The sequence below is a fragment of the Coenobita brevimanus genome, chromosome 79, assembly GCF_032717465.1.
Source record: "Coenobita brevimanus isolate Jiangsu-jjx chromosome 79, ASM3271746v2, whole genome shotgun sequence".
In the NCBI taxonomy this organism is placed as follows: domain Eukaryota; kingdom Metazoa; phylum Arthropoda; class Malacostraca; order Decapoda; family Coenobitidae; genus Coenobita; species Coenobita brevimanus.
Window position 1 is genome coordinate 35365391 of NC_137032.1, and position 12946 is coordinate 35378336.

Below are 12946 nucleotides of genomic sequence, written 5' to 3' on the forward strand. Positions count from 1 at the left end.
CCTTCATTGGACAGTAATGCATTGTCTCATTAGGTGTATAGGGCCAAAGGTTAGGTTATTTAGTTCATACATTTAGAACACAGGTGAACAGTCCGGCCCAGGTGGCAATATGTGGACAGTAAACCCCAACCACTATTCAGTACTAATGTTAACCCTTTCAACCCCTGGACGTGGAGGTAGGTGGGGGTGCCTATCATCCACTCACCTTATGTAGTGTTGCATACCAATTCTTTAATGTGCAACTGGCCTTTGGGTACGACGGGTTAAATATTATATGGTGGAAAACACACACAGAAAACAGATTATTTACTTTTATTATTCTAGGCAATACATAAAAGATAAATAGGTTTGAGACAGTATTTTACCGGTGGAGTTTTACAAGGGGTACACAACAGTGAGTGACGTACAAAAGCTAAAATTGGGGGAATGTTCGGCTGAGGAGCAGAAGTCAGAATTGCTACTGCTCCCAGACACTTCATGCCACCATCAGGCCCACACGCACTGACCACAAACATACCAGCAGTGTGTGAATGCTGAAGAGTGTGGAGAATGTATAAACTGCATGGAAACTGTCATAATCTGCAGAGTAAGCGAGCAGTTAGCATCAAACCCCTCTACACAATACACATTGCCCACAACAACACAGGATCTTGACTTAGCAGTGTGTGAATGCTGGAGGATGTAGAGAACGTATAAATTACCTGGAAGCTGCTGTGATGTGTGGTATAAACGAATAGCAGTATCAGACAGACACACACACACACTGCTCACAACCATACTGTATTAGGAGAATGTGAATGCTGGGTAGTGTAAGGAATGTACTGACTGCTGAGAAACTATTACAATGTGCAGTATATATGGACAATTAGTATCTTTATCAAACTACATCACAAGTTTACAGAATTACTAACAATGACCTGGTTTAAATGGGCAGTATGTTGGTGTAAATTTTCACTACTGTTGCTATCGTAATGTGTGGTTTGGTGACAAAGCTTAACCAATTCACTCCAGGGACCTCCTTTTTACTTTATTCTTGCTACTTAAAGACGTTTTTATTCAGTTTAGGAGAGACGTATCGAGCTGAATGAGTTAGATATAACCTATGTCCGTCCCCTCTACGCAGGAGTCCTTTCCTGAACTCAATTAAATCCTATGCAGTTAGCAAGAACAAACTAATGTACAAATGACATCACCAGAATAAACAAGTTAATGGCAGGTCAGAGGTGGTCCTAACAGTGGCATCAATACTGGTGATTGTCCACATAATAGTGAACTATGTCTTACATACATCCAAATTTTCCAAAGTTGGCACAAAGTATACAGTTTGCTTACATGGGATAAGCATTTTTGTGAACAAACAATGTAAGACATAGCTCAGTCATTGGTGTTACAACACAGTGGTCCAGAAGTACTGTACTGCACTCAGTCTGTTGTAACACCTGTGACAAGCTTACATTTCTGGTAATGGGTGTGTAGGCGGTGAATTTCAATGTTTGCGTATGCAGTAAAAATGCTTATCTTCAAAGTAGTTGTAGGCTTTGTACTAACTTTCAGTGGATGGCATAGAATACAAAGCTTCAACACACTTGCTTAAGGCATTAAGGTTACACTGATGGATATACAGTAGTGGCTTGGTTATAATACGGAGATGTCAATGTACATAATCAGCAGCTGAAAAAATCCAATCCTATCCTGGTACCTCTTCCATCTCAAATATACAGAAATCGAAATCATGTGGTTCTAAAAATGGGTAAATATTGCTAGCTTAACCCCTTGAGTCCACTGACCTATTTTCTAGCCTCTGTCTTGGTGTTTCTAGATGATTTTGTGAACTGGAGAAATAATCTGTAGTGACGGAGTAAAGAAACAGTCTCCAGTAACCCCCTCTAAACCTGATTTTTCTCCCAAAGTTGAAAAAGATCATCTGAAACATCAAAACTAAAGTGAAAATAATGTCACCTAGCTTCAGGGGGTTAAATACGGAATAGGTAAGATCCATTGGAGGTGAGAGAAAAAAAAAAAATAGCCCAGGGACAACAGAGTGAGGGTGAGTGGGGGAAAAAAAAAGTATCATCCGTGGTATTCAGAAAGCCCTACTTCTTTTACTGTGCTGGGATACATACAATCATGGGGGACGAGATTCACGAACATACATACGACCATTTCCCTTTCGCAGTTCTGATTCATCTGTGCAGGAGGAATATGAGGTGTGGAAAAGATCTGTACTCTTCTTGACCTACTAAAAAAAAAACCCTAAGCTACAACACTGACTCACATGAATAAGATCACTTCCCTCTCGTACTTCTGATTTAGGTGCCTTCGTGTGGCGGCACCTATATAACTGGGCGGTGGTGCTGCCTGGTTACACATAAGTCCCTCAATCCCCTCCCTATCCTCCCAGAAGGGGGATGGTGGTGTGCAGGAGAGGGCAACTTCAGCCTGCAGTCCACTGGGGTCACAATGAGATGAGCCTGCGATTGCAACTACTTCTACTGCTACTTTCCATTCATTTTTTCTTATCTACAACGGGAAACTTAAAGTAATTTTCTGAATGAACCTTCTAGTTAGTATGGACCAGCTATGAATGTTCCCTTGTTCTTTCCTAAATAAATAATAAAATAAAATAAAAGCCTGAACTACATTATGATTTTCATCGTAACTTTATCAATAAATCTCCGTCCTAAACAAAAAATTAGTTTCGACAGCCAATTCATCTTAAGCCAGTGAACAAACCATTGGGTATTGATCGTAAGTTTGCTGATAAATGTCCTAGGAAAATAAATCGACAAACAAACGATCTTAAGGTTGTTAACAGACAATTGAGAACTGATGGTAAGTCTGGTGGTAAATCTCATCCCCGCTTCCTATACTGAGTGCCGGTGTGAGGTGCATGTGGTGTTGGTCCTGCTAGGCGTGGTGCTGCTGCTGCTGCTGCTGCCCCAACACACGGCACGTCTATGATAAGGCCTTGTGATGATACTGAGGGTGTTGCGTAACTCAGAGCTGGAGTCTCAGAGCCACTAGGACGCCTGCAGCCATGGCCGGTACACAGGCGGCCATCTGGGCGGAGGCGTTGTCACCATCATCGTCGGAATCCTGTTCGTTCGTTGATGGTTCTGGAAACACACCAGTTGTTAGAACACACTGATCAAACGTTTACACACCTGGTCATCAGATATACAGATTAACTCAAGAGCATCCACTGTCCTTAAAAAAAGAGCGGAACTAGGTATTTTCAAAAGTCGCTTGGAGACTCTCATTCAATAAATAGAGAGGAGACGTAGGAATTGAACACGAGACCAGGAAGAAGAGAAGAACAGAGAGAAATCGAGATATAGGAAGGAAGGTACAGGAGGAAGAAGAGAAGAGAGACAGGAAAAAGAGAAGAGATAGGAAGATGAAACGCCAGACGATTTTATTCAGTTCAGGAGAGAGACTTTTCCGAGCTGGAGGGGTTAGATAAAGCCGTCATTAACCCCTCCAAATATCCTAAGCTGAATAAAATCGTCTGGAGGTAACGAGGACTAAATTAAACATGTTATCGTAGTGAAAGGGTTGTCACATAGTAGTAGTAGTACCAGAAACAATTGTAGTAGTAGTTGTAGTAATAGTAGTAACAGCAGTAGTAGTAAGACTAGTAGTGGTAGTAAGAGTAGTCATAGTAGTATAGTAGTAGTATAGTAGCAGTAGTAGTAGTAGTAGTAGTAGCATCCCCAGGTTCATCTAAACGTGAACCCCGTGGACTGCAGGCTGAAGTTGCCCTCCTCTTGCAGTCCGCCATCCTCCTTTCGCGGGATAGGGAGGGACAGCTGAGGGACTTTTGTATAACCAGGGAGGAGAACGGCCCGGCCATATCAGTGCCACCGCGTGAAGGCGCCCCTCGCTAGCACTGCCACGTAAAGAAGATAATGATAATACGTGACACATGCTCAGAAAGGCCACATCATTACCAAAACATGCACATCATCATCATCATCATCAATACACAAGATTCAACTCTACTGTAAAGGGTTCAAATACCAACTCCATTACAAAGCGTTCAGATCAGATACAAAGGGGTTCAGTTGTGATTTAAAAAAAAAATGCTCAGCTCTACTGCAAAGGGTTCTAATAGAGGGTTCAGATTCAATAAAAGGTTCGTCGAGGTAAAGCATAATTCAACTCCTCTACAAAGGGTTCAACGCCAATACAAAAGCTTCAATTTCAACAGGAGGTCAGAATTAAAGCAATGGTTAAACCCACTCAAACGGGGTTCAGCGCATACGAAGAGAGGTTCAGTTCACAAACACACATAGGCTTGAACTCACACGAAAGGTTTAAATATACAAGCTCAGATCATAACGTTCAGATTTGCACAAGGGTTCAACTTGCACGTGGGGTTCAAATAACTCAGTACTCAGCATATACAGTAGGTTCAACTTGCACGTGGGGTTCAAATAACTCAATACTCTGCATATACAGTACAGTAGGTTCAACTTACACGAGGGGTTCAAATACCTCAATACTCAGCTCATCCAGGTTCAGCTCATACAAAGCAGGTTCAAAGTACAAACTCAAGCTCTCTAAGGATTCAAAACACCAGGTTCCATTTACACAGGGTTCAGCTCAACTATCAGACTGCATGACAAATTAACTTGCACGTTGAATAGCACTTAAGCCAAAGCGTTCATTCCTTCACTAACACGAATGCACAAAAATAAGCCTGCATGACACTAACATAAACGACTGAATAAAGACGAGATCATTACTGCATCCTCGAACTGTACTCTGCTCTTTTTGTTCAGTCGTGCACAAGTTACATGAGGTAATAAAATGGTCACTCGTAATAATCGGAATATCATTATTTTCTTTTCTCCGATTAATATTTATGAAAAAAAATAGGCAAAGTTGGATATCATCATACTTTGCGGGTGTCTGACGCACCCTTCGTAAGTTCCCCTGTCACAGACCATACTACAGCCACAGCTGATGGTGTGCCACTCCCAACAATGTCTCTGGGATTCATAAGTCAGTACAGATAAGATTTCTGTAATATTCAGCTGTTATTATCAAGCTAGGTATGTCAGACTTAGTGTGACAGCTCTCTTACAGATGAGGTATGCTATGCTTGTGCTTAAATGCAGAGTTTTGTTGTTTCACAATGACTAGCTGTGACGGAGAACCTTGCGATAATCAGGTACCTGTAGGACAACTTGGTAGCACCAAGATTAGATCTGATAAAGCTGTAATGAAGTGATCTATGAACTGAATCAGTATAATATTGCTAGGTCCTGACTCCAAGGGCATATAGCCCTGGAACTGGGCAGTAATACATTGAGATGATGTCACAAAGATCGAAATATTTAAATGTTTTTTCCTCCTAGATAGGCCTCACCGTGGACAGATAGACCTCTGTGGAGTATTTAGTCATCAAATTTCTAGGTCTTATGTACCGGTGATGTTTGAACATCTTTATAGTAACAGCCAGTCTGATCTGGAGAATAAGATTTTCAGATTCCTACCAATGGCATAAGCCAAAGTTAGGGATGGTTTTACTTGACAGGTGACTGTTAGGTTAGGTTAAGCCATATATGTTAGGCTATTATAAAATTTATCACCATACAGGTTCATACACACCAAATTATCTGAAATCTGGTCAAAAAAAAAAATTTAATCTGAGTTAATGAATATTCAGAATTCAGAGCAAAAATTTGCTAAAGTTAGTGGATGTGTTTCACCTCAAACTTGACAACTTGCTTTGACAGATTTTTGTGTAAATATTGATTTGCAATGTAAATACATTTATTTGTGCCTTAAATCAATATTTATGGAAAATGGAGGTCTGTCAATGCATGTGATCTATCTGAAGGGTAAATATCCACTAACTTTAGCACATGTAAGCTCTGAAACCTGATTTTTTATTAACAGTCATATTAACACCTATGCACCAGGTGATGGTAATATCCAACACAAATTTTGTGGATCAGGGACACCGGGTGACGGCTACAGCCACAAGTGTTTTTGCACCATTGTTTGAAGCAGCTGCCACTTTATCTCGTCACCAAAGGCTAAGGAGAGAGTCCAGCCAGCCAAGCCAACCACATCTCAGTCGCCTCTCTGACTCTGCCAGATGAGAGACAATGTTATCTTAACTTTCTCGTCCAATTCCATTCCTGCATCACATGGACTTCTGCCTCATCCACCCCAGCCAAACCTCTTTCCATGGATACAAGGAAAGGGCTTAGTGACAGTGCCATAGGGTGTGCCTTGGATGCCACTGCGTCTAGTTTATCTGGTAATGGAGATGTTATCATGGGAGCAAAGCCATAGTCGGGGCCACAGGCAGATGCACGAACACATCCTGTTCTCACGGCAAACATTAATCCTCTTCATCATGTCCCTACTCATCGACCCGACGACCTACAGACCTGAGGACACTTTCATTCACAAAAAGAAACGTTGGTGAGTGACATGATCTTTAATATGTTTCCCTAACTGCTATAGTTTCCGAGATGTTAAGGTTCGAAAACAGGCTATTTTCGGAATTCCTGTGCAGGGAAAAAGAGCACGCTGTGGATTGCGGTATAAATAGACTGGCGTTATAGGGTTCAGCAAAAATTTTTGATCGGATTTCAGATAATTAGGTGTACATGAACCTATATGGTGATAAAAATAACATTTTCCATTTAAAAGTGCCGATTCGGTATTTCCTCACACTGCTTTGCAACAGTAGGAGTTGCCCGTTGTGATAGGGTACTCTTGATGTGCTGCTCACCACCACAGCTTCCTGGTTGTCATGTCTCTTGGAACAGTGATCAATCTTTCTGGTGTGATTCTACTTGTGTTCGTTCAAAGTGGAACAAAGCACCAGTGGTGGTTACTTGCTGACTTGGTCATGACCAAGCAATGCTTGGTTATCAGCAGAATCACAATCACACAACTTAGCTGGGGCTTGGCAGCCTATGATGTCTCTGGGCTTGGCAGCCTATGACGTCACAGCCACTTAAGGCTCAAGCTGCCATCAACCTCTTTTCGTGCAACTCTGAAGGCTTATATCTCCAAATTTTTACTTTGGTTTGTAAAATTATTTATCATAAGATAATTCAGCACATTTATCACCCAAACAAACTGTTTACTTAAAAAAAAAAATCAACCAGTTCATTGTCATCATACAATTTTGAATGCTGAATACTCTTTTTACACTAACTTGGCCTAATATTTCCATCTCTCCACCCTCAGTACTAAGCTGTAACAAAAGATTAACATTACAGTATGATGCTAGTCACAGGGAAGGGTTATGGGAAGTATACTGAGCCGTAGCACTGATTTTGCCACTGAGTTTCGTAAAATCAGCTACTAAGGGACGAATATCTGGCCCAAATTAAGGTGAATGAATTATATAACTAACAGAAACTGACTGGAGAAGGAGGTGAAAAATTGAGAAGCGAGAATGGCTACCTCGAACTACACAACAATAAATGCACGTCTAAGCCAATTGCAGATCCATTATCATTAGAAAGAGTAGAAAAGATGGGGTCAATCAATGAGAGATAATTGAAGATGAATGTCGGGATGTAAAGGATAAGCTGAAAAAAGATAACTGGTGAAATCTACATAGGAAAGAGAGTAAGGTATGTATCAGAGAAGGGAACTGGAGGGATGCGGGATGTAACAATACTTCATTCCCTTTAACCTGGCCGAGATGTTCGTCCTTGGGCAGTTTAGTTCAAGTACCTCAGTGACGGAATAAAACAATACTACAGCTCTACATCCTTCTTGATGCCCATTCTTAATGAACAGTGTTAATTTCTTGTTACACCTCAGTACTTAAGATGGAGACGATAATCTTTGGCCAATTTTGGGTGAAAAGCCCTACGTTGTGACTAGCATCATATTCTAGTATTAATCTTTTGTTACACCTCAGCATCCAAGGTGGAGAGATGGCAAATTTATGCCTAGTTAATGCGAACAGCACGGAAGAAACTTGAGAATGTGAATAGAAAGAAGAACTGGGGGGAAACTGTAAGTTGAAGAGAAGGAAGAACGTAACAAGAAAGAAATTTGGGGGATATGTAACTGAAGCAAAAACTCAAGGGAAAAAGTTAACTATCGAAGAGAATTACACTACAGTGAGAAAAAGGAGAGATTTGAGAGTGTTTTCCCGATTGTCCTCTCTCTGAAATAATATCTTTGTTTATATACTGGTTTGTCTGTGTGCCTGTCTCTGTCTGTATTTACTTGTGTCTTTATGCGTCTGTATTTAACTTAACTATCTCCATGTTGACTACAAGTTCTCGGTCATAGATCTGGCGGTGGCAATAATGAAACAGGAAAAAAGTATCTATGGTGAGGTTTTTTTTTTGTTTTTTTGTTTTTATCGGGAAGGACTTGCTTGGATTTTCATGACCTTTGTAAAAATAACTACACTGCTTTTTCATAAATGCTTGAAAAAAATTAAGAATCAGTGTATACTATTAATAAGTGCAATACATGATACATTAGCCGTGGCAATCGATTGGGTATAACTATCTTCGTCTTGTGCTTGTATCACTGTCTTCGTTTTATTTATGTTACAGACACGTTTTCCATACTCGCCACCAAGCAAAGTGTCATTTAAGCCCCGCCCCCTCACCCGCTGCCGGGAGAGTGTAAGGCAGTGTTTCTTAACCTGCGGTGTTGAAATCAATAGGGGGTGCTGGAAAATGCTGCATTATTGTTTTTTTCCTTACTGGTTTTGCTTAGTACTGATAGCCTTGATGTTTTATTTTTGGAGAATTCTAAAATAAATTGTCAAGCAGCAGTTCACTTTATATTATCCATGTAGTAGTGTAGCAACTGTAGTCCCAGTAGCCAGATGTAAGAGGGTGCTGGACTGTGAGACCTTACTACAGGGAGTGCTGAGGTAAGAAAAGGTTAAGAAATGCTAATGTAAGGCCATGGACTTGAGGCTACGATTTCAGGAAGAGGGCGGGGCTTAAGTGACAAGCTGCTTGACGAGGGGTATAGCAGGACTTTTTCTTCAGAACCATTCGTGTATGAACTGGTATTTAAAACTGGTATTTTCTTTAAGGCAAATTTAGGGCTTCGTGTTTAATTATGCAGGTAAATTATTCAGTGTATGAACAGAATAATTAAAGGCAGTTTGGGACAAGTAGAATTAAAGGTTGATTACAGAGAAGGTAGATTTACAGGAGGAGTATACAAAAGGTAGACTTGCAAATAGATAAACTGAACGAGATATTTAAAGGGAGATATGTATCACACAAGAGGTAAATTTACAGATAGAGTATACAGAAGGTGGATTTACAGGTAGAGTATACAACAGGCAGATTTACAGGTAGAGTATACAAGAAGTAAATTTACAAACAAAGGCACAAGACACAGCTGATGGTATGGGGAGATCAAAGAGAGCAAAGATCATTTACAGGGAAAGGCAAACGAACATGAATGGAATGAACAAGGCAAAGGGAAAGGCAGAAGAACATTTACAATCAGAACTGGGCCCAGGTAAATCCACACACAGGTAGATTAGGTGAGAGCATTTACTAGTAGACTGGTCATAGGTAGATAGAGGCAGGACTTACGTAAATTGACAGGCAGGCTGGACACACGTAGATGAAATATATGAAGACTTATGGGTAGACTTATTAAGGTCATTTACAGGAAAATTAAGGTCATATACAGGTAGAACAAGGCATTGGTAGGCACGTAAACTCGCAGGTAGGGTAGATGAAGCATAGGCATACTTCAGAGGTGGACTAATCAACATTCATATGTAGATTTCAAGCTTGATCTGGGCCAAAAAAGGACACTTAAATCTAATGGAAGGTAGGGAAGCATCGGCACACTGCGAGGTATATTAGGGTAGATTTCAAGGCAAATTAATGGGGAAAAAGAAAGTAGGAGAAAGGGAGAGAGATAAAGCATAGGCACACTTAAGATGCTGACTCATCAAGGTCATTTCATAGGTAGATTCCAAGGTAGATGGGAGGTTCAAATAAGGGCACACTTAAAGGTAGACTAATTAAGGTCATTCACAGGTACATGGGGGCTCAAATAAGGGCACACTTAAAGGTAGACTAATTAAGGTCATTCACAGGTAGATTCCAAGGTATACGGGGTTCAATTAAAGGTAGACTAATTAAGGTCATTCACAGGTAGAGTCCAAGGTATACGGGGTTCAATTAAAGGTAGACTAATTAAGGTCATTCACAGGTAGACTCGAAGGTCAATGAGGGTAGAAAGATAATATCCATTCGCCAGGCATTCTTCACGCCATGCACAAACCAGCAACTCTAAGCATCAACTCTACGTCATTTCCTCTTCATGTCCACTTTCTCACTCACCCGCATGTTCCACCTTCCTCTCTTCCTCCTCCTCCTCACTGACCATCCCCTCATCGTCCACATAATTTTTACTCTCATCCTTATCTTCCACTCCCTCACCATCATCATCATCATCATCATCACTATCTTTACTCCTATCAGCCACCGTATCGTCTTTGGGGGCAGCTGTTGGGAGGGGGAAGGTGGGGGGTTATGAGACACATCTTAATATAAAACAAGAAGAAAAAAGAAAGAAAATGACCAGAGAGAGAGAGAGAGAGAGAGAGAGAGAGAGAGAGAGAGAGAGAATAGTTAATCCTTAATAGGTAAGTGTGACGTCAGGATCAAGGTCACGTAACACCTAGTGGACTCGACACCAGGTCAGGCCGGGTCACGTAACACCACACACACGTCACTCGGAGAGACAACCCACACAACAAATATTTGATGACCTTAACACATATCAATAAATCACAATATAACGCCACAAGCCTAAGTTAGAGAGAGAGAGAGAGAGAGAGAGAGGCGTTTAAAAGACTGGAGGCCATATGTGGAGACCTTTTTAAGCATGACAGTTCCAGAGATGACCCGTTGCATACATAAGGGACTGGGAGTATCGAACTACTTGCATTAGTAAGTCGGACAGAAAAAAGGGTGAGAGTGTGATGTCAAACGGGTGCTGCAAGTTCATAGGAGCAGTGACCATTGAAAGAGCGATGGAAGAGAGATAAAGATGCAACAGTGCGGCGAAGGGCAAGAGGTTGGAAGGAGTCAGTAAGAGGAGGAGAGCTGATGAGACGAAAATCCTTTGACTCCACCCTGTTAAGAAGAGCTTTTGTGTGTGTGTGTGTGTGTGTGTGTGTGTGTGTGTGTGTGTGTGTGTGTGTGTGTGTGTGTGTGTGTGTGTGTGTGTGTGTGTGGAGTCAGTAAGAGGAAGGGAGCTGATGAGACGAAAATTCTTTGACTCCACCCTGTTGAGAAGAGCTTTTGTGTGTGTGTGTGTGTGTGTGTGTGTGTGTGTGTGTGTGTGTGTGTGTGTGTGTGTGTGTGTGTGTGTGTGTGTGTGTGTAAATAAAATCCCTTTGGCTGTTAAAAAATACTATTCACTTTAACTCTTCACTACGATGTTGCTCCCTTTGATATTATCATCACCACATCACCATCATTATTATTTAGGGTAGGAGGGCAATTCATTAGGCATATCAGTATCCACTCCCTCTCTCTTGCATAAATACAATAATAATAATAATAATAATAATAATAATAATAATAATAATAATAATATATTACACGTACAAATATATAGGTAAAAAAACAAATGTGTTGGGCAGCCTCCTAAGTCCACACACACGACAAACACTTATAAACGTAACTATGATGGCAATTGTGGCTGTCTTTCACTGGCGCACGAGTAGAAGCGGCCTTCGTACACTTACACACTTAACACCTGTACCCCACACCTGCCTCACTACACCTGCACACGCAACACTTAAGTAACCCACACGGACACACAGAAAAAGTAATTGTTAGGAAGAGTGTTTTCAGTTCATCCTGTCCTATGAAATTTCCCTCAATTGTACGTTTTTAGTTCATCCTGTCCTATAAAAATTCCATCCAGGTTTTCATTTACTTCCTAGTTAGATGTTTTTAGTATCGTCGTCCCTTCTTACTTTTTCCTGCCGGTTTCATGGGTTTTTGAGAGAGAGAGAGAGAGAGAGAGAGAGAGAGTGAGAGAGAAATATTACAGTCCTTGGATATGCCCCTTACATCACAACTTCTCTCTAAAATATTGACACGTGACTGTTCTCTCTCTCTCTCTCTCATTCCTTTACCCATTCCTTTTTCTTCCTTCTCTTTTCCTCTTCCCTCTCCTTCCCTTCTTCCTCTTCCCCTATTTTCTTCCTCCTTTTTTCCCCTCGCCTTCCATCCCTCCCCCTCCCTTTCTTTCTCTCCACCGTTCCTCTCCCTTCCCCTTCCCTTCCTCTCATTCTCTCTCTCCCCTCGTTTCATTTCTTTCTTCCCCTCTTCACCCCCCTCCCCTCCTCTCATCCTTTCCCATCCTCCTCCCCACTCTCAATCTTCCTTCCTCTCCCCTTCCCTTCCTTTCCACATCATTTCCCCTTCCTCCATTCCTTCCCCCCTCCATCCTGCTCTCTCCCTTCCTCTCCCTTTCCCCCCCTCTTCTTTTTTTTACTTCCTCCCTCTCTCTTCGCCTTTCCTTCCCTCTCTCATCTTCCTCTACCTTTCCCTTCCCCTCGCTCTCTCCTATTTCTCTCTTCTTTTTTTCCCTTCCTTCCCTCTCTCCCCTCTTCTTTCTTCCCTTCCCTCCCCTCTCCCCCTGTCTTCCCCTTTCCCTACCTTCCCCTCTCTCCCCTCCATCTTCTTTCTTCCCTCTTCCCTTCCCTTCTCCCTCCATCTTCCTTCTTCCCCTTCCCTCCCCCCCCCTGTCTTTCTTATTTCCCTTCCCCTCTCCCTCTTCCCCTCCCTTCCTTCATTATTCCCTTCACTTTCCTCTCTTCTCCTCTCCCTGACTTTCTCTTCCTACTCTCTTCCGTTCTCCCTCCATCCTTCCTCCCCTCTCCTTCCTCCCTCCCCTCCCCCTGCTTCCTCCTCCTCCCTCCTCACGCACCTGCAACTCATCA

The 12946-nt window shown here is 41.8% G+C and overlaps 1 protein-coding gene across 2 annotated transcripts in view; it reads right to left on the reverse strand.

Annotated features, from left to right (window-relative positions):
• Positions 1-297: 297 nt before the first annotated feature.
• Positions 298-12946, reverse strand: part of LOC145408932 (uncharacterized) — a 108094-nt gene continuing 95445 nt past the window's right edge. For both annotated transcript variants that reach the window (XM_080279513.1, XM_080279512.1), the window contains exon 4: positions 298-3116. In XM_080279513.1, the coding sequence (XP_080135639.1) occupies positions 2998-3116 (119 nt within the window). In that variant the 3' untranslated portion in view covers positions 298-2997. The remainder of the gene's footprint in view (positions 3117-12946) is intronic.